Source organism: Grammomys surdaster, unplaced genomic scaffold (genome assembly GCF_004785775.1).
Source record: "Grammomys surdaster isolate TR1022 unplaced genomic scaffold, NIH_TR_1.0 126131, whole genome shotgun sequence".
NCBI classification, from domain to species: domain Eukaryota; kingdom Metazoa; phylum Chordata; class Mammalia; order Rodentia; family Muridae; genus Grammomys; species Grammomys surdaster.
This window is the reverse complement of record NW_021620939.1, coordinates 7,259,656-7,281,283: the sequence shown is the minus strand read 5'-3', so window position 1 is coordinate 7,281,283 and position 21,628 is coordinate 7,259,656. Positions and strand designations below refer to the sequence as shown.

The 21,628-nt window shown below is 48.8% G+C and overlaps 1 protein-coding gene and 1 long non-coding RNA gene across 8 annotated transcripts; one reads left to right on the top strand and one right to left on the bottom strand.

The window, feature by feature from the left end:
- Positions 1–176: 176 nt before the first annotated feature.
- Positions 177–16,572, bottom strand: Shisa5 (shisa family member 5). Of its 5 annotated transcripts, none has more exons than XM_028756694.1 (6): positions 16,443–16,572; positions 14,277–14,433; positions 6,567–6,659; positions 1,743–1,861; positions 1,383–1,595; positions 177–1,243 (listed from the first exon to the last, which is right to left on the bottom strand). In XM_028756694.1, the coding sequence occupies exons 1-6, from the start codon at positions 16,507–16,509 to the stop codon at positions 1,191–1,193; spliced, it is 702 nt and encodes a 233-aa protein (XP_028612527.1). In that variant the 5' UTR covers positions 16,510–16,572; the 3' UTR covers positions 177–1,190. The 5 variants fall into 5 exon arrangements, with proteins under 5 accessions (XP_028612527.1, XP_028612528.1, XP_028612530.1 ...); XM_028756695.1 differs by having other exon boundaries at positions 6,567–6,656; XM_028756697.1 differs by lacking the exons at positions 14,277–14,433; positions 16,443–16,572 and adding an exon at positions 6,769–6,846 and having other exon boundaries at positions 6,567–6,656.
- On the top strand, positions 16,501–20,068 carry LOC114611894. Of its 3 annotated transcripts, XR_003709911.1 has the most exons (3): positions 16,501–16,557; positions 17,043–17,169; positions 19,583–20,068. It is a non-coding gene; the product is annotated as an uncharacterized LOC114611894 (long non-coding RNA). The 3 variants fall into 3 exon arrangements; XR_003709910.1 differs by lacking the exon at positions 16,501–16,557 and having other exon boundaries at positions 16,973–17,169; XR_003709912.1 differs by lacking the exons at positions 16,501–16,557; positions 17,043–17,169 and adding an exon at positions 17,427–17,988.
- The last annotated feature ends 1,560 nt before the right edge of the window (positions 20,069–21,628 follow it).

Below are 21,628 nucleotides of genomic sequence, written 5' to 3'. Positions count from 1 at the left end.
GCCATAGTCAGGCCCTAGGGATGAGGTACAGTTCTCTCCAGCTCTTTTAGCAGGACAATCAAACCTGTTAGGCTAATTAACATAGGGAAGACACACAAGTTCAAGAGGTAGACAGAAATAGTTTTTGGTGCACAGCCAAGGCCAGCCGCCCAGGCTCTGAAGAAAGGGGAAGTGGGTCCAAATGTTGCCTTTATTTTTATTATAAACGAAGGTACAGAGTCTGAATGCTCAGAAACACCAATCAAAACAAAGCTAAAACAGCCAGTAGAACAAGAGCCAAAAGGGAATATGGAGGTATTCACATCTGGGCCAGAGCTACCATCCAGGCCCTCCACCCCCACTTTTGGTCCAGATAACCCCTTGGCCCCGGTACCCTGCCACTGGGACAAACTGGACTGTGGTACAGGAGTCAGGTATTCTATAAAGCTGGTGTCAAGGGAAACCGACTGTCAGAGGTCAGGTTATCTGTCCTCTGGGAACCAGGGATTTCAACCTCACACCAGTTATCACACATCTGGAGACAGAAAACAGGCAAAATGTTTGGCTAACAGTAAAAAGACAGTGCAAGGAGAAACCAGAGTGTGACAGAGTAGACAGAGGCCCCTGGCCCGTAGCAGGAGCCAGGCCAGCAAAGGCAGGAAAGCTTCCCCACTGGGGCCTGAATAGTGAATACATGTGGCCTCTACATAGTCCTGGGAAAGACAGTGGGACAGTCCAGACAGACAAGTGAAGGAGAACGGATGGGGCTCTGCCAGGTGTGCCTCAACATCAGTTGCTGCCACTGAGGCCCCTTGTTCTCTGCCCAGCTACCTGCCTCACTGCAAATGCAGCCAAGCCCCGGGAATAAGCCCCTAGCAGCAGCTAGCCGATTACTCCCCAAATCAGGACATGTACCCACAAAAAGCTTGCTCTCCTAAGTGTGACTGACAGGCCATGTCTGGTCACCTTGGGGTGACATGGGAAATACCTCCTTATTGTTTTTAATTTACTTGAAATTTCAGAAAGTACAATTTCAAGTGAGGAAGAAAACAGGTTAGTCCCGACCTGCACTGGTAAGATTTGTGCCTACCTGGTCAACAGCAGAGGAAGCCACATGTCTAGACAAGGCACACACACCACAGATAGCAGTAAAGAACTGTGCATATCACTCACACATGACAGAATGGCAGTCAAAGAGGACAGGGTCAGGCTCAGGCCTTTGGGGGATCCATGTAGGCTGGGTTGTATGGAGGCTGGCTGGCTCCTGAAAGGAGAGGGGACACAGGTTAGCTGTGGGGACACTGCAAGGTAAGCAGGCAGGCAAGCTAGGAGGAAAGGACCCTAGGAGCAGAGGCATGAGTCGGGGGACCATACAGGGTTCCTGAATCCACAATGATACTCACCAGCCAAGGACTCATGATAGGCTGGCGGCCCTGCGGGCTGAGCCAGGTAGGGTGGTGGGTACTGCGTCGGGTAAGGTGCTGCTGGCATTCCTGGCTGGGGGGGCATGGGATGGTAGCCCTGGTATGTTGGTCCAGGATAGCTGGGGGCCACAGGCTGAGGCTGAGGGTAAGGGGTGTGAACCACGGTAGTAGTTGTGGTGTTGGTCACGACAGCTGCAACGAGAATCCTGATTAGTCAAAACCTTATGGCTCCCTAGGTCAGAAGAGGCAAGGCCTACCCCTCCCGCTTAGTCAAAACAGGTTCCTGGTCATCAAACTGGAAGGGGCATGGGTGGACCAGGTGGGTAAGGGCAAGCTTACGGCGGCGTGAGGGGCAGCACATCTTATACAGACAGCAGCAGGAGCAGGTAAAACATATGATGATAGTAGCAATAAACACCACAAAGACGGTCACGCCGATGGCAACGGTCGCTCCGAACCTGCCAAAAAGCCAGTGTAACCACCTTTCACTTCTCCTTTGACCAGCCACCCGCATGTCACCTGTTCCCAGAGAACCCCTTTTGGCAAAAGACTCTTAAGAAACTCCCCAGTTGTTTGGTATGAGTCTGTTACAGCCCCAGATTCCTCATGAATACAACGGGGCTGCTCTTTGTGAATTTATGTAAAGGCACCCCCCCCCAGGCCGGCTCCCTGTACCCACCTACCTATATACCTGGTCTCTCCCTATCAAGCAACCATGTGGTTGTCAGGCATATGCCACAAGCCAGGCAGGATGGGATTCAAGTCAAGACAGGCTGCTATATGCTGAAGACGGGCAGCTCATACAGGCTGTGTGACATTCCAGGCTACCCCGTGGTTAACAAGCATGGCTCCGTCCAGGGAGGCTAGATGGGAAGCCTCTCTGCCCAACCTGGGCACCCACAGAATAGAAGGTCTGCCCTTTGACAGCACACAGCATAGGCTGGAAATTCACCCAACTTGCTGCCAGTAGCAGACGGAGCCCCCAGCTGTCTTCCCACAGTCCCAGGGCCCGGCTGCATTCTAATAAAAGGCAACTGCAACAGGCGCATTCAAAACCTAACGAAGTTAAAACTCCGGGGCATCTGCCCCTCTGAGATCACAAGGAAGGATGCAAGTGCCACCCCATCCTACCATGAGGCTTTCAGCTCATAACCCAGGGGAGCCCCAAAGCCTTAGCAGGGCCTCTTGGCCAAGGGACAGACTCCCCCACGCTTCAGGCTTCCAAAAGGAGCCTTCACCAAGACAAAACCGTGAGACCATAGGTGCCTCTCCAGCAGTCAGAGGCAGGAAAGGACAAAACACATTCACGAGGTCCGTGCCATGCAGTGGAAGGTTCAGTATCTCTTTGCCTCTATAGAATGTGCCCGCTCACCCCATGTTAGCCTCCGCCTTCACTCAAGGGGCTCCTGCAGCCCGGGACTTCCCCTCTCTTCATCAGGGGCTACTCAGTTTCAATCTCCTCCCTTTTCAAAGAAAAGGAAAGCGAATCTTCTCAGTCTTCCCCGTTCCTGACGTCAGCAGCAGGAAGAAGAGACTCACAGGCCCTGTAGCCACCCTCTTAAAGACACAGCATGATCAAACACCATGGCCAGCACCAGGCCACTGAGAAGGGGCTGGAAGGGGAAGCAGAGGTGACACTTTCCCAACCCTGGGTTCCCAGGCCTCTAAATGCAGCCCAGCCCCAGCCTCTAGGCCTACTCTGCTCACCTGACCCACCCTTCAGAAGCCTGCCTAGGCGGGGCAGGACCCCTGGTTCTGGCTGACACATAAGCAGTTGACTGCCATGGTTCCTCCTCTGCTCCCAAGCCAAGACATAACCCTGCCAGGTCTGATCATGTTTCCCAGTGTTGCTTCTAATGCCTGAGGCTCCCCCAGCCCCTGGAACCACAGGAAGCTGTTTCACAGACTCTAGTGACAGTGTGTGTCCTTACCTTTCTGTGGGTATAGAGTAAGTATAGTTAACAATTAAAATCTAGGGTTTGCCTAACCAGAGAGTAAAACTTTTAAAAAGAATAATAATAAATTAAAAAAATTTAAAAGCCAATTCCAAGCTTTAATTAAAAATTTAGCAGGGTATGCTACCACAAGAGTAATGCCAGAAATCAGGAGGCTGTTGAGGCAGGAGGATTAAGAGTTCTGGGCCAGCCTGAGCAACACAGTGACTTCCAGGCAAGCCTGGACTATACTGAGAAACCCTGTCCCCCAAAAACTCAACAAAAAAATTAGATACTCTTTGCAGGACCCACAAAGCCAGATGGGGCCAAGGATTCACTTCTCCCTTTCTGTCTAGCTAGATCACCAAGCACCACTGCCTCAGGTCTTTGCACACCCAGGTCCTCCTGCTTAGAAGGCCCTCTTCCCCACAGTCCTCACTTTTTTGTTTTGTTTTTGGTTTGGTTTTTTTGGCAAGGTTTCTCTGTGTAACCCTGGCTGTCCTGGAACTCACTCTGTAGACCAGGCTGGCCTCGAACTCAGAAATCCACCTGCCTCTGCCTCCCAAGTGCTGGGATTAAAGGTGTGTGCCACAACTGCCCGGCGAGTCCTCACTTCTACTTAGTAATATCTGTTCTTCTCTCAGACCCCAGCTCAAAGCACCAGTTCAAGGCAACACATTTCTTAACCATGAAAACACCAGACTCTCTGGCTAATGCTATGACAGAATTAAAGTCCTTCCCAGCCTTGTCTACGTTTGAGTTCCATGCCAGCCAGAGCTACATATGAGACCCTGTCTCAAAAACAACAACAAAAACCAAAGTTAAGTACACTGGGGGAAGACATATCCTATGCACAGTATGACACTTGGGGCTTCGCTTTTCCAGACCACTGTTCTGACCTGTGACTCAGAGGGTAAGAACCAGAGAGAAAGGTCAATGGTGGGATATGGGAGCAGAGCTGCTGCACACCTCAGGGCCCAGTATCTTTCCTCTGGGGGCTTCTCTGGGGTCCCAAGCCACTGTCAGGCATCAGGGACTAAGCCCCTACCATGAAATCCACTCTGTAGACAACAGTGCCCTCAGCAGAAAAGCCAGCACATAGGTGTCCAGTGGAGTGTCTCTTTAAGAACGTTTCCTAGAGAAAGGTCGTGGACAACCCTGCCCTCAACCGCCTCCTCTGTGCACAATTCTGAGGCTCTGTAGAATAGGAGAAAAAGAAATCCCAGAAACTCGTTCTTCCTCCTAGCAGCCACCCCTCCCCACTACTTCCAGCTGTCTCCACCCATGGCCAAAGCAGCCTTTCCACACACTGTCAGGCCCCCTGAGAGCTCTCCACGGGGCAGTCCACACACATCACACACTTCCGATTCACTCTTTGATGTGCTATACTGAGTGGCTCGTGCGGAGTATGTCACGCCAGTGTGGGGATACCAACCCCACTTCAGTGTGCTCCACTGCTTCAGACCAGCTGCCTCCTTGCCCTCAACCCCAGCCTTCATCTTGGCCCTCCCTGCCACTGTTCCCCAAATGCTCCTGTCCATCCTCTATAAGTTCTTCCCACCGAAACCTCAAGGCAAGGCCCCTGCACCCCAATCCCCACAATGGCTGTTGTCTACCTGGCATCCCCCTGCAGGGCTGGGTCAAGGAAGTCTGTCTGGCTGTCCATTCTCTCCTTTGTTCCTTAATGGCAGGCAGCTGCTGAACACCACCAACCCATCTCCACCCTACCCTCCCAACACCTCTGGCCAGGAAGCCACAGTCTGAACATCACCAACCCAACTCCACCCTTCCCTCCCAATACCTCTGGCCAGGAAGCCACAGTCTGAACATCACCAACCCACCTCCACCCTTCCCTCTCAACAACACCTCTGGTCAGGAAGTCACAGTCATGCCCAATGGCTGCCTGCCATGCTGACCCATGTGTTCTTTTCCTCTGCGACTTGCTCCGTGGCCATGGATGGTAACAAGACGCCAGTGTAGGAAGGTAACATGGGAGCTCACACCTGTAATTCCAGCAATCAGGAAGCAGAGGCAAGAGGACAACAAATTCTGGACCAGCCCAAAGAACAGAATGAGATCCAGGCTAGCCTGAGCTACAGAGCAAAAGCCTGTTTCACAACAAACAACAAAAACACTTGAGACACAGCTCAGTTAATAGTGCTTGCCTAGGTAAGAGCTAAGTTATTCTGGTCTGTTTTCAGTGTGTTGTGTTCTTAGAGTGCTAAGAGTCACAGAAGACCGGGGCACTAGGCCTTTCCCCCCAGGCTGGCAATCATACCAGTCTTGGCCTTTCCTCTATGCCAGGGCCCTGCCTTGCAGAATCATATATTTAAAGCTGTTTTACTTTCTCTAGTCTCTTGAATTTGTTATTATAGAATGAGGGTCTTGTTTCTTACACCTACAACACAGGAGGCCCCAGGCTCAACCTCCAGGACTGTATGAACTTGGTGACTCACACCTGTAATTCAGTCACTGGGGAGGATCAGATGTCAGCTACATACCAAGTTCAAGGCTAGCCTGGGCTACAAAAGACTTTGTCTCAGGAAGGAAGAGAGGGAGAAAAGGAAGAAAGAAAAGCAGAGCAGGAGCCTGGCCAGTAAGTTTAGGGCTACGAGAGAGAGAGTGTGGGCCTCTGTGAGTAAGGGCAGGAAGACTCACAGGTGCAGTCCCCCTTTATGAAGGTATCATCCTGATCCTGAGACAGAGGCACCAGCCAGCACAGTGACCGAGACCCACAAACCTTCACATGGCAACTGAGGAACTTCTGGCCTCTCAGCACCTTGACTCAACATAACCACCACCTCACTCCCATGACTACAGCAGCACCTCACACTGTTTCCCCATTAGCATAGCCATCATTCTGCCACAGACATTGAACACCCCACTCCCACCATCACCTCACAACGCTGCAGCCTCTACCAACTGTCACTTCCTCTGCAGTTACCTCTACCTATCAGGTACCTACCATGCCACCCCATGCCCCAGGTCAATATGGACGTCACCCCTGGACCTTCAACTATCAGCTCTCTCTCTCCATCATACAGAGGAAACCTGGCTCCCAGGAGGGTCAAAGGTGCCAGCGGGTAAACATGGTCACTACTTCACTGGGACACCATCCCGATGATTCTGTGCCTTCTTAGTACACAGAGGCCACACACACAACCCAAGCCCTCCTGAGCCCTTGTCACTTCTGCCAGGAAAACAGACACAGCCCACAGACTTTATTTACCCTGACATAGGGTCGTCACTGTCAATACTGGATCGAAACCTCAGTGCTGAACCTGGATGTTCCGGTGTCTCCTCCGGGTGGCTGGAAAGTCTGCTAATAGAAAAGAGAAAGCCCGTGAGGAACACCCTCAATCCTCACCCGCACCCCACAGCACACGGCCTCGAGGTACACAGGACATTCCAAGAATGGATAATGTACACACTGGGATGCCACACTTCTTAGGCACACTAAAGCCAATCTATAGGACACAGCACATCTGAGGCCAAGAAACAGCAGATTTCAAACTCTGAGATCTGGAAAGTACCTGCTCTGACCACAACAGGATGAGGGTGGAAACCAAGAGTGAGCGCTACGTTAAAAAAAGTTAAAAACAAAAGAAATACAGGGGGGAGAAAAGACAGCACTTCTTCTGAAAACAACAGTCTGAGTTGAAATCTGTCAAATGCCTGTAATTTCAGCTCTGGAGACTGGCAGAAGGACTGCAAGATCTAAGCCAGCCTGGACCCCATGGCAAGATGCTTTCTGAGGAGGGAAGAGAAGGGAGGAAAAGAAGAAGAGAGACAGAGACACCTTATGGGTTACACAGAACAGAATAAAATAAGGTCAAAGTTTACAAAAAAAAAAAAAAAGAGAGAGAGAGAGAGCCTTGGTAATGCACACCTGCAATTCCAGCCCTCAGGAAGTAGAGGCAGGGGAGTCAGGAGTTAGGGAAAGCCTGGGTCGCAGGAGACCCCGTCCCGAATAAAACAGACAATAGTCAGGACATGGCTTAACTAGTTCTTAGAAAGGAATGGATTTCATTACTAGAATTTATCAAGAAGGACAAAAAATAAGCAAGATACAGTTGGATATGGTAGCTCAGAATCCTAGCACCCAGGAGGCCGAGGCAAAGGACTGTCTAGAATTCAAGCTCCTCTTAGGCTACAGAGTATGTCCCTATATGGGTGTGTGTGTGTATATGTGTGTGTGTGTGTATGTGTGTGTGTATGTGTGTGTGTGTGTGTGTGTGTGTGTGTGTGTGTGTGTGTGTGTGTAAAGCTAGGCACAGTAATACATGGCAGCAAACAGAGGCAGGAAAATCAGAATTCAAGGTTATTCTTGGTTACTTAGCAAGTTCAAAGCCAGCTTCAACTAAACTATAGAAGACTCTTGTAGGGGTGGGTCTGATGCTAAGGTCCTGTTCCCCAATTGGTTCTTGATCTGTCAGTAAAGAGGCCATGGGCCAATTGCTGGGCAGAAGGAATAGGTGAGACTTCTGGGTCCCTGGAGAAAAGGAGAGACACAAGGAGATGGAGACAGAGTTCGCCATGCTTCTGATGGAAAAAAGGAGACCAGCCATGTGAGATCTCGAAACGGAGTGGCCACATAGGCTGCTCCTACAGTTAGGTGGTCACATGTTTAGCAGGGACTAGATGTAACCGGGCAACTAAAGTTTAGGGCAGGTGGGAGATGTGGAGATAAGATTATTGATGAGGGCACAACTTTCCAGGTGGGAGATATGTATCACCCAGCAATTGTGTCAAAAGGCAAGTTGAAATTGAACAACTATGTGTCTGTGTCTTTTATCCGTGGATTCAAGGGAAGCTAGGTGGGAGCTGGTAACGAGCCTGTTCCCAGAGTTAAGGTGGGGTACCAAAAGCTACACGCAACAGAGCCTGTTTCAAAAAAACAAAAATAAAACAAAAACCTACAAACAAACAAACAAAAAATAACAGCAATAAAACTAAAGAAAAGCCGGGCATGGTGATACCTGCACTGGGGCCTGGGGATGACTTTGAGTTCAAGGCCATTCTGGACTACATAACAGTGCATGTTGTGCCTGCAGAGGTCACAAGGGGCACTGGATCCCATAGGACTGGAGCTACAGACAGTTGAGCTGCCAGGTAAGTGCTGGGAACTGAACTGACTCGAAGTCCTCTGGAAGAAGGGTCAGTGCTAACAACTGAGCCATTCCTCCAGCCCCACTTTCTTTCTTAAAAGCAAAGCAAATAAAAATTTATTTTAAAAAACTCTCAAGAGTGGGAAGGGTTCGAAGAAAGGAATATCCCAGACCCTATTTTTTGGTTTGAGGTAGGGTCTCCCTGTTATGTAGTTTTGGCTGTCCTGGAACTTTCTATATAGACCCAAGTTAGCCTTGAACTCATGAGATCCAACTGCCTTTACATCCTCCTGTGTACTGGGATTAAAGGTGTGCACTACCATGCTTGACCCCAGACCCTATCTTAAAAAAAAAAAAAAAATCCAGTGCAAAGTCTTCAGAGAGCAGGGAATAAATGGAGCCGGGGCCCAGTGTGGCTAAGAAGAGATGGTGGAGATAAGCCTGCTACCCAAGTCCTCCTAGTGGCCTTCCTAGTTTCATGGCCGGTCATCTGGGAAGGTGGGCATCATTTCTGGAAGCTTTGGGAGGCCACGGTGGAAATATTAGATCCATAGCCCTCAAAATAAGGAGACCATGATGATTCTATACACTTGGACAGGACCTGAGACATCGTGTCTCACAAGGAAGGGAGAAAAGAATAGAATTCCCTTCTAACCATGAGTCTGCGTACTCAAGCTAACATCCTCTTGGAAATAACATGAATATGAATAGAAATAACAGTGGTATGAATAGAAAACAAGAGTAGTTGACAATAAAAACATCCCCCAGGGTGGGCATAGTGGCACATTAATCCCCATCGGGAGGCAGAGGCAGGAGGATCTCTATGAGTTTAACGATGACCTGGTCTATTATTTGGGTTCTTTTTGCTTTTTTCTGCTGGTCCCTGGCCCTCAAATAGGTGGACTAACTCTGTGATACAACAGATAAATAATTTGGTAGCAAAACCTACTCAGATACATTATCATAAGTTAGCTATGGAGGACCACGAGACTCAAGATGAGGTTGTTACTTTATACAGGGTGTTTCCAAAACCCATCTCCACCCTACCTAAAAGGGGGGACTTCTGCCCCTAGACCAAGCAGAGAGGGGCCACCCAGAACCCCCTCTGACAGGCGATCTGAATTCTTGCTTAGGCTGCGAGGCTAAGCACTGCAAGGGAATATCAATAAAAGATAAAAATATCTATCTGGGTTCCCTGAGGGACAAGCCTGACTGCATAGGGGTTGATGTCAAAAGTATCCCCTCTCCAGGAAAAAGACATCGGGACGGGTATGGCCCTCATGCCTCACTGGACAACGACAGGGGGACTGGAGCCATTACAAGGTCCCCTTCAAATACTGGAGGTCAGGCCTCTATCCCCGCCTTCACAAGTTTAGAATTGCCACAGCCCTTCTATACTTAAAGAAGGGAGGAAATGTCAGGGGCAGCCCTGCTTATACACTGAAGGCCTAAAATCAGCCATAGGCCTAAAATCAGCAATAGGCCTGTCATACATGTATACTAACACCAAGTCTTGAGTCTCAGTGGAAAAACATTGAAACCAATGGCTATAAGCTAATGTCAACAGGCAGCTTTTGTGGAAATTTATAAGCCTGAGTAGTCATAGACCTTGTAAATAGGTAGCCTTGGCAGACAATACCAACTTAAATAAGGACAAGTGAGTCATAGGCAGAGTCATAGTGACCTGTCCCCCTGAACCTTCACCTAACCGATACCCAGTTCTGAAGATATCTGTATTCCCCCTGAACACCCACACTCCAGTGTCATTCCCTTCCCTACATCCTGCCTTTCTGTGTTCATAACCCCTGTGTGAATGAATTACGATTTGAGAAAAAATAAAAAATAAAAAATAAATAGAACAATCGAGGCTAGAAAAAAAAAAAAAAGATAACCTGGTCTACCTAGTGAGCTCCCAGATGGACAGAGTTATAAAAACCCTGCCTCAAAAAGCAAAATAAAACAAATAATGCCCACAAGGTCTGAACATGAGATTAGCAGGCACTGTTGAAAGAACACACAGGCCAGTGAGAGAACTCTTGCCCCTAAGCCTCACTTGAGTTCGTAACCTGGGTGGAGACTCAGTATCACAATGCAGGGAGAGTGCTGGCTCCTGACAGTTGTCCTTTGATGTTGACATGGGCACCAGGCATCTGTGTGCCCGTGCACATAAAAATAATGTAATTCTAAAATTGGTGTTTAAAGAATAAGCACAGTACTGACCGAAGCCATGGTTGGACCAATGACATGACTCAGAGTGTAGAGATCCTTGCTGACAAACCTGAGGACCTGTGTTTGATCTCAGAGTCTACATGGTGAGAGAAAACTAACTTGTGAAAGTCAACATCGGCCATTCACATGGAAGGCACAACATACATGCACACACATCCACACTAAACATGATAAAAAAGTAAACAATGAGGTTACCAGGAAGAACTTAGACACTAAAGACAGAGTAACTCTGAGAACTTGAAGTTCCCTAGAAATACACTGAAGAAATTTCTAAGCAAATGTGGGAATACTGTGACTTCTCTGGTTGTACATGGGGAATTCGAGAGAGAGCAGAATCAAAGGGAAGAAATCAAAACTTCAAGATTTGGAAACGGGAGGCAGGGAGTGGAGGTTTGATCTCCAGCACAAAAGTAAACAAAACACAAACAACGCCCCCTTCCCCCCAAAAAAAGCAAAACCTGGAAGATATGGAGAATTCTCAGCCTATTTATACTGCAGGCAATGAGACTGCAGTCCAAAAGCCAGCTGACATGGAGATTAGAACAGGTGTACACCAGGTTAGCCCAGCAGAAATGCTTCCAGTTGGAATTGAAGGAGGCAGAGACAGGATCTGAAAGGATGCTACAGGACTCAGCTCCCACGGGACCCAACCACAGTGCTATGCCATTGTGTACCACTAACCAAGACAAAGGAAGGACCTCCAGGACAGTCTAGGTCCTTGGAAGCTGCATGGTCATCCTTCACAGCTTGGACAGCACCAGTAAGAAGGTGTGATGCTCGGGCTTGTTGCTGCAAATTTGTTTCTGCCTTGCTTTTTCAAATTAGAGATCATTCTGAAGCCTTATCGCCTCCTGGTGGCCCAGGTATGTCAGTGCACATCTTCAATCCCAACACTTGGGAGGCAGAGGCAGGCAGATCTCTGTGAGTTTGAGGTCATTCTGGTCTACATAGAGAGTTCCAGGACAGCCAGGACTACATAGCGAGACACTGCATAAAAAAAATCAAAATAGCCGGGAGGTGGTGGCACACACCTTTAATTCCAGCACTTGGGAGGCAGAGGCAGGCGGATTTCTGAGTTGAGTTATGAGGCCAGCCTGGTCTACAGAGTGAGTTCCAGGACAGCCAGGACTACACAGAGAAACCCTGTCTCAAAAAAAAAAAAATCAAAATAAATAAGTGCAGGAACTGGAGAAATGGCTCAGTGGTGAAGAGCACTTTGCTGTTCTTATACAAACCTAGCTTTGGTTCCCAGGCCCCACATGGTGGCTCACAACAATTTAACTCCAGTTCCAAGGGACCTGATGCCCTCTTCTGGCCATTTTGATCATAGTATGTATATGGAACACATACATACATGCAGGCAAATACATACATGGGCTAAAACACCCATGCACACAAAATAAAAATAAATAAATCTTTAAAGCCAAAGACTTATTTATTTATTTATTTATTATGTATACAGTGGTCTACCTGGATGTATGTCTGCAGGTCAGAAGAGGTCATCGGACCCCGTTACAGATGGTTGTGAACCACCATGTGGTTGCTGGGAATTGAACTCAGTGCTGGAAGAGCAGTCAGTGCTCTTAACTCCTGAGCCATCCCTCCATCCCCAATAAATAAAACTTAAATAAATAAAACGGACAGTACCTATGGCCTCCAGTCTCTACATAGACTTGAGCCATGTGTGTACTCGTGCTCGCTCCCCCGACACACACTCTGTCTGTCTGTCTGTCTGTCTATCTATCTATCTATCTATCTATCTATCTATCTATCTATCTAAAGGAGTTTGCCTTGCTAAGTCTGGGGCTTTCTTGGTAGGAACTCTACTGAACTTCATCCCAGGTGACCTATTACATCTAAATGGAATGAGAACGGTTTGTTTGTTTGTTTGTTTTTGGCTTTGGGTTTGTTTTTTTTGTTTTTTGTTTTTGGTTTTTCGAGACAGGGTTTCTCTGTGTAGTTCTGGCTGTCCTGGAACTCACTCTGTAGACCAGGCTGGCCTCAAACTCAGAAATCCACCTGCCTCTGCCTTCCAAGTGCTGGGATTAAAGGTATGCGCCACCACCGCCCAGAAAGAATCTGGTTTTTAAAAATTACTTAAAGTTGGGTATAATGTATGCACTCATAGTTCCAACTATTTAGTAATCAGAGATAGGAAGGTTATTTGAGACCAACCTGGGCAACCCAGCAACATCCTGTATCAAAAAAAGTAAAAAGAGAGTTGGAAAGACGGCTCAGTGGTTAAGAGCACCAGCTGCTCTTCCAGAGGTCCAGAGGACCTAGGTTCCAATCCCAGCATCCATGTGGCAGATCACAAATATCTATAACTCCAATTCCAGGGGATTCTGGCTCTTGAGGGCACTGCTGGTATCCAATGCATAGAAATACACGCAGGTAAAACACCCATATACATAATATAAAAATAGGTAATTTCTTAAATGTCAAAAGGGACAGCTAAATTGGTAGAATACCTGCCTACCATGCACAAGGCCATGGGTTTAATCCTCAACCCTGCATAAAACCAGACGTAGTGGTACACACCTGCAATCCCAGCACTTGGGAGGTGGAGGCAAAGGAATCTGAGGTCCTTGTATGTATACTATGTTCAAAACTAGCTTGGGCTATACGAGACCCTGTCTTAAAATAAGGTTTTAAGCTGGGCAGTGGTGGCGCTCACCTTTAATCCCAGCACTTAGTAGGCAGAGACAGGCAGATCTCTGAGTTTGAAGCTAGCCTAGTCTACAGAGCAAGTCCAGAACAGCCATAGCTACACGGAAACTGGTCTTGAAAGAACAAAAATATAATAATAATAACTATAATAAGAAGGGTTTTTAAGTAATAAAAATTAACATAATGAAAAATTTAAATACAGTATCTATAAGCCAAGCACAGTGATGCAAACCTTTAATCCCAGCACTTAACAAACAGAGGCAGGCAGATCACTGTGAATTTGAGGCCAGCCAGAGCTATAGTTAGACCTTCTCTAGGTGTGTATGGGGTTGGGGGTGGGGGGAAAGACATCTGTAAAATATAAGGACAACCAACAATTATTCTTAGTGATGATGCAGCATCACTGGGACCTGGCAGTTCCATGCATATCAAGAACTTCTTACAGACTCATGCAAAGCAGGAGGAAGGGGTACCAAGACGCCCACTGCTGCAGCTCTGTGGTAACAGCTTTGGACAGAGAATGACAAAGCTCACACAGCTGCCTTACAAATGCTGCGTCGAGGTCAAACAGTAAGGGCATTCGTTGGAACACCCCCAAAAATGTACCCATAGAACAATACAGACTTTTAAAGGATGCAAACAAAAATGTAAACCTTGAACACAGTAGACTGGGGTGCCCATGGGATGGAAGGGAACAGCCTGGCCATGAGAGACTGAAGCAGATGCAGACGGTGTGGTCTTGAGCCTTTGAGGATGGGGGTGGTTGGGGGGACAGTGGAGTAGCTCTAGGTAGGAAGTCTTGTCTAGAATAGGAGCCCTCAAACACTCTGGCTCAATGCACAGCCCACTATCTTATGAGACCAGAGGGGCCAGGCACTCTCCAGGGAATAGACCAAGGTTGCTCCCCTTCCCCCTCCCCTCCACACACCTACCTGGACTCTGGCTCAGGACACATTTCCTCATTCCACTGGATTTTCTTCAGCATGTCAGAGCAGCAGTATTGGTTGGAACAGGAACCACAACAGAAATCAGGACAGGACTCTGGGATCAAATTGTCTTCACCGAAGGGCCTGCATAGCTCACCATAGGCTGAAGCACAGAGACAAGTTTGTTCTCCTCTATCCCATAGGCCAGATCTCAATCATATCCCAGATGATGGCAGGGATTTCCCCCTGTCCAGCCACCAGGCACAAGCATGCTTTAGGCCACCTCAGTGGCCCACGCTCCTACCAAGCCTTTGCCCTATCCTCTGGGCCACAGGAAGGTACCCTGCGTCCCTTGGCAGTCTGTCGGTTTCCTGGCAGAAGACTGACTAAGTGTAGATCTGACTGTGCTACTTGCTGCTCTCAGAACCTCCTACTTTTACATCAAGACCCCAAGGCAGGGTGTCCATTACCAAGGCCCTCAGCGATTACCCTTTCTGCCTCACCTCTCTTGCCTGTCCCTCACCTGAGACGCCACTCTTCCTTCAAGGACCTAGTCCCGGCCACCTCCCAGAAGCTGCCAAGCCTAGAAGGTGTACCGCTGAACACACACCTGAGCAACTGTAGGCACAGGACTATTCAATAGTTAATCCTCGTTCCCTCCAGAGCAGCCTCACCTGTCGGGCACACACGCCTGAACCTCAGCCCCTACCAACGGGCTGAATCCTAACCAATTCACAGTGACACTCAACACATGAGACTCCATAAAGCACTTATCACTAGGCTAGGCGTGTGCTGGGCATCAGAAAATGTGACACTGTATGAGACCCTTGCATGTAGGCTCTCAGTCCAAGAGCAAGCAAGCAAATCCCAATAAGCAAGGTCACGTTGAGAAGGGCACAGGTACCAACAAGCTTCACCACACTCTGGGAAGGTGCCACACACCATGTCCCTGTGTCCTTAGGCTACATTAGCAAACCTGAAGCTTACACACAGAACCCTCCCATGAAAACCCTCATCAAGGCTAATCGGACTACATCTGTGGACAGTTCCTTAAGTATGAGCCTGGAAGCAGTCCTGAGCCAGCACATAAGCCCTGGTCAGAAGGCATAGCATGCGCCTTGGGAATGCCAGAATGAGGCCCAGGGGAAGAGGCACTGTATGACAGACTGAGAAAAGTTAACTTGGAGGTAAAGAGGACTATGTTTTTGTTGTTTTTGGCAGAACCTTGCTCTGGGCAAAACCATGAAATGGGTCTATCTGACCACTGCAGGCCCTGTTCAGCCAGCTCACCATCTGAAAGTGAGCCAGGCTGCGATTCTGAGGCAGAACAGCCCACCCCAGCGAGACTTCTTGCTTTCTTTTTAGGGCAGGGTCTCACTATGTAGCCCTAGTATGCATGCCTGGAAACTCACAACCTAGACCAGACTGACCTCAGACTCACAGGGATCTTCCTGCCTTTGGAGTGTTGAGATTAGAGACAAGTGACATCTTCCAATGCCCACACCAGTGGGTCTTTCAGGCTGAGACCCTCCAGACACAGAACAAAACTCTCTAGTCTGGAGGCCATTCTCCCAGAACTACACTCCCAGGCTGACTCCCTTCTCATCTCCAAATTCATGTCAGCCCTCAGGAAACAGCCCTTTTCCTCCAGGAAGCCACCCATCACAACAGTCAGCTTCCCAATGGCCAGCCAGGGGACTGTTCCACTATACACCCAAACAGGCCCCCAGCCCGCCCTTCCAAGCTCAAGTGAGTCATCCCTCTAGGATGAAAAGGGAAAGAGGTGTCTCCTCCCCAAGCCAGCCTTAGGGCCCAGCTTCTCCAGGAACTCAGGGCTGTAGAGGCAGTAGATGCCGGGCTCCCAGCCAGGAAACAAGCTGAGAGGCATAACCTTTGCTGAAGGGGCCAGGCTGCCTTGCTCCAGCCCCTGGAACAGGTAGGGCCTACACACCATGAAGACCACAACAAAGGTGGGCAGTATCAGTCAGTTCAGGAGGGGAAGAGGTAACAAGATGGGTGGTGAGGTTCGCAGAGGCTCCTTGGTTACCAGGGGGTCAAGTGGAAGCACTCCAAGACTGGTACTGTCTGGCTCACTCCAGAGACAGCTAGGGGAAGTGTCTGACCCGACCCGGTCCCTGGGGAGCACACACCGCCCCCTCCTCCCAGGCTCACCACCCGGAGGCGGCAGCAGCAACAGCAGCAGCAATTGGGTCCACGGAGAGGGCGCCGGCGCAGCCATGGCGGGACAGACCGACAGACGAACAGACGGACCAAGCCAAGGACCACGGTGCAGCCACAACCTCCGCGACCAGCGCGGCCCTAGCCTCCTTGCCCCGCCCCGGCCGGTTTCCGGAACCCCCGCCCGAGATGGGAGGAGATGGGAGGGAGGGGGAAGAGGTGGGAGGGAAGGGAAGCCACCCCTCCCAGTCTGGCCCTGGGAGTCTCTCCCGCACCGTCCGCGACAATTTGAGACAGGTTTCCCAGATGCAGGAGGAGGGGCTGGTGCACCCAAGTTGCTCTCTGCTCACGGGATACTTTTGCGGGGAGACCCCCTTGTGGCTGACTTAGGTGCTAGGAAAGGATCTCTGTGGCAACGTTATCCTAACACTTGAGCACCAGCTGTGTACAGTTGGTCCGCGCCTCCAACTTTGCCCTCAGGGAAGCTGCGATTTTCTTGCTGGCTCATTAGATCCTCACACAGATTCACCAGAGGAGGACCATGTGGAGCAAAGCAGGGAATGGTGTTCAACAAATTCAAGTTCCTTTTAGCAGATTTCCAGGACCTCAGTCTGAGGAATGTCATCCGCAGTGACCAAGACCACCTCCAGGCAGCTCCTCACCCTAACTCAGGGGCACCTCCAGGTTGCTGCTCACCCTAACTCAGGGGATAGATCCAGAGGTAAGAACTAACAGCTCCCAGAGTACACACAGGCCACCTCCTAACAACTCTAATAGGCTGCCCCTTCCCCTCAATGTAGGGCAAAGTTCCTAACAAGGCCAGGAAATGGAGGTATGGCGTTCTTATACTGCTCAGCACCTGGCACAGATAATATTTTCTTCTCACGACTGATCCCATGACATGTCTGCTGGGGACCACTTGAGTCAGTATGTGCTCTGCGCTGTACCTTTATACACTCCTCATCTGAGACATTGCTGTAGACAAAGATCAAGCCCTAAGGAGATGGTCCGGAAGGCCTCCAGCAGTTACTCAGCCTGTAGGATTATAGGGAGCCAGGAAGGAAAGCGAAACAACTGGTTCCTTCTGGTCAAGAGGATGAAATCTCTAAACTATCATATGTTAATCTAGTGCCCAGGCCAAAGGATTACCCTGTCTGCAAGACAGGGCCACTCCTAGGAAGACATGCTCACTTTAAGCTGGGCTATGGAATAATGATCCCTTTAATGAGATACTGTATTTTTCCTTCCCAGAATTCCTGGCCCCCAAGCACAGTTCCTACAAGGTGCCATGAGGTTCTGTTGAATCTGCTTTTCTCTTTTTCCCTTTTCTGACTTTTGAATGCTTGTCAGAACATAAATTTGCTTTTTGCTAATACTTTGGGCTTCCTCTAAAGCTCTACTCTGCCCTCCTTGCTGGTTTAACACAAAGAGAATGACATTTTTTTCCTTTTCTTCCTCCTTTTTCAGACACAGAAGGAGTTTTTGTTTTGTCTTTGACAAGGGTCTCACTACATAGATCTGGCTTCTACCTCCCTGAAAGGTGTGTGCCACTATACCCAGCCAGGCTTTGCTTTTAAACTATAATACAGTTGTCCTCTTTGCTAGACTTTCCAACTTTTCCTGCCTTTTAAATCCTATATTGGCGAAGAACACAGCCCATTCTTGTATGCCTGGATAGCATCACCAGCTCAGTTAGGGTGACTGTCCAGGGGCTCAGCACAGTAAAGCACTAGTTGCTCTTGTGGAGAGGCTGAGTCGGTTCCCAGCACCCATGTGATGGCTCACAACCATCTGTAGCTCCATTGCCAGAGGGTCCCATGCCCTCTTCTGACCTCTGTGGTCACCTGGCACACACATGGAGTACACACATACATGAGTGGAGGCAAGCAGTCATACACAGAAATACAAAAAAATTTCTGTGCAGGGACCTGGCAAGCCAGAATGAAAGGACAACATAAACCCCATTTGTCCCCATTTAAGGACCCCATCTGTCTCCATTTAAGGACCAGGCCTTTTTTTAAAAAAAGGCCTTAAGTCACCAGCTACAGGAACAGACCATAAATCCCAGAAACTAGGCCATAAGACACCAGCTCCAGGGCAGACCATAAAATCTAGAAACAAGATCATAAAAACCCCTCCCAATGAACAGCCTGGGAGTAATCACAAAAATGGGGAAATATCTCAGAATGGGCCATCTGTGCTGGGCAGCCCTATCTCATCCTATGGTTAAACATTCATGACATAGGAATGCAGACCACTGACCACCTGTGACCTCCTAACACCCACCGATAAAATTCTAGATTACCGAATCCCTCTAGAGAGTTGCCCCATTCCCTATAAGAAGGCCTGCGTGCCTTTGTCTGGGGGGTCACCATTTCAAAGAAGGATTGACTCCCACATGCTGGTTGCTTCTGCAAAATAAAAGCTCTTTCTCTTTGCTTACTATCTGAGTCTGAGGTCTTCCTTCAGCAAATTTCAGACCCTTACAAGCACAGCAGTGATGCTCAGGAGGCCTGACAGGATGGAGGTGGCTGGGTGTGGGTGTAGCCCAGGACTGGGCTGGGAGGGGCAAGTGCTAGTATAGCTAGCCCAAGGGACCTCGTTTTTTCTCAGCCAGTACCTGGGCTCCTTTCATCTGTTTTGGATGTTGGTCATCAGAGACTTCTTCTTCAGCATCCATTGCAGCTAGAGCAAGGGCTTTTACTGCAGGCCCAGCAGGTGATCTGTACCCTCAGACGCATCAGTGTTGCTAGCAGGGTTGGCTAGCTAGCCAGATACCAGTAGGCATGGAGGTCATCAGGACTAGAGCCCTCTTCATTGGACCCCACCTCCTTTGTCCCGAATAACACTAATTTTGAGGAAAGAGGAAATATTATATTTGCTCCTCCTTGGAATTTGAATCCCAGTGGTTAATCCCTGTGCTACAAATTGTTCTGTTGACAAGACCCTTTGATGAAAACAGCAAGAAGTTCCCTTGGCCAGCCCTCCCAGGATAAGGAGAAAATCCTGTTTTCACAAGCTCATGGGGACTGCTAAAGACAGACACCAGACATCTGACACCATATTCTAAGGCCCAGTGGGTGAAGACACTTACAGCCAGCCTCAGCCTGACCGACCACCTGCTCCTTCCCCAGGACCCACATGGTGGAGGCAAGAAGCAGCATCAGCAAGTGGTCTACATGAACACCATGACACCTGTGGCCCCCTGCACCCCATAAATGCAAAAAGGAAAACTGTTAAAGATGGGAGAGATACCTGTCCACTAGATGAGTTACTTCTGTGCCTCAGCCCTCCCCTTGACACCAATGTTGAAGGTACTCGAGGGACCCCTTTCTAGCTTCTCAGAAGTTGCTCTTTCCTCTGTCCCCCCTTTCAGATTCCAGCGAACATCCTAAGCCTGCCCGCCCAGACATCTGACATTCTCACCCTTTCTCTGAGGACACCCCATGTGCCCAACCATGCACTGCTCCAGCACTGCCCTCACTACGCCTGCCTGCTTTCTTGACATCTAACTCAAAAGAGCATGGCTTTCTGCCTCCTCTTGCCCATCTCCCTCCTCCTGGAAGCTGCTGAAATTCCTCTACATAAACTCAAAAGTAAAAAATAAGAAATCTGCTTACCTTCTCAGTCTTTTTATTTATTTATTTATTTATTTTTTGGTTTGGTTTTTCGAGACAGGGTTTCTCTGTGTAGCCCTGGCTGTCCTGGACTCACTCTGTAGACCAGGCTGACCTCGAACTCAGAGATCTGCTTGCCTCTGCCTCCCAAGTGCTGGGATTAAAGGCGTGTGCCGCCACCACCACACAGCCAATTATTTTATTTTTAATTATGTACACAGTGTGTACGCCTCCTGTAGGGGTGAGCTACATTTACAGGCATCATGACACATCATGGGTGCTGGGAACTGAACTCAGGTCCTCTGCACGAAAAGTATGTGCTCTCCATCGCTGAACCATCTCTCCAGTCCCTCAATTATTTTCAAGTGGTAACAGCTCTGGCTGCAACTCACAGACTTTAATGAGATACCGGACAGTCCCGTGGAGCCTGACGATAGTCTAGGTGGGGGCAACTACTGTAGCGATTTTTGTTTGTTTGCGATGTCCAGTTTCAATCCCAGACCTCATGCTAGGCAAGTACTTCATTTTGCAAGGCAGAGCCAAGGTGGACTGGAATTTTGGAGGCGAGCATGTAAGAAAGGCAGTGAGTACCAAGGGGTGGCCATTTCCTGTGTTCAAAGGGACATCTAGGTGTGAAAGTTGGGGGATGGGGATTAGGAGTCGGCAGTTTAGCTGAAGTTTAGTGTAAGGTAAACTTGAGGTGGACCATGTATATGTAAACAAAGAAGGAATGAAATCTCACAAGAGCCCTTAGCACTCCACCTTTAGATGAAAGACTCAGAAAACCAGGCTTGGTTAAGAGATCCTGGGCTGGAGAGAGATAGCTTAGTGGGTTAAGAGCCCTAGCTGCTCTTCCAGAGGACCTGGGTTCAATTCCCAGCACCCAAATGACAGCTCACAACCAACTGTAACTCTAATTCCAGAGAATCCAATGCCTTCTCCTAGCCTCTGTGGGCACTGGGCATGCACATGGTGAATAGACATACGGGCAGCCAAATGCCCATACATAAAATAAAAGTAATTAAACTTTAAAAATTGAGGGCCAGCAATTGAGACAGATAAGATTGTGGAGTTTGAATAAGAATGGCCCCAGAGGCTCATATAATTGAATGCTTTGTCATGAAGGAGTGGCTCTACAAGAGAGATCAGGAGGTGTGGCTTTGTTGAAGGAAGTGTGTTACTAAGAGTGTGGTTTTGGGTTTCAAAAAGCCTATTCCAAGCCCAGAGTCTTTCTCTTCCTCCTGCCTGTGGATCCAGATGTAGAACTCTTGGTTATGTCTCCAGCACTGTGTCTGCCTGTGTCCCACCATGTTCCTGTCATGATGAGAACGGACTAAACCTCTGAAACTAAGCAAGCTCCAGCTAAATGAGGCATGGTATCTCTTCACAGCAATAGAATACTAAGAAAGAGATTCTCCTGCCTCTGCCTCCAGAATGCTGAGATTGTAGATGTGTGCCACCACACCTGGCTGTGTTCTTCAAGGGCCAACTGGGCAGAAGCTGACTGAAGGATTCCAACACATACACCTATGAGAAGCCTACAATATCACATGACAACAGAGT

Bases quoted from the DNA above. Each gene is read 5' to 3' on its own strand.
- Shisa5 (XM_028756694.1), bottom strand. From the start codon at position 16,509: ATGGCTGCGCCGGCGCCCTCTCCGTGGACCCAATTGCTGCTGCTGTTG. The intron at 1,862-6,566 runs GTAAATAAAGTC...GCTTTTTGGCAG, and splicing joins AGTGACGACCCTATGTCAGG to GTTCGGAGCGACCGTTGCCA. The intron at 1,244-1,382 runs GTGAGTATCATT...CTCTCCTTTCAG, and splicing joins CTATCATGAGTCCTTGGCTG to GAGCCAGCCAGCCTCCATAC.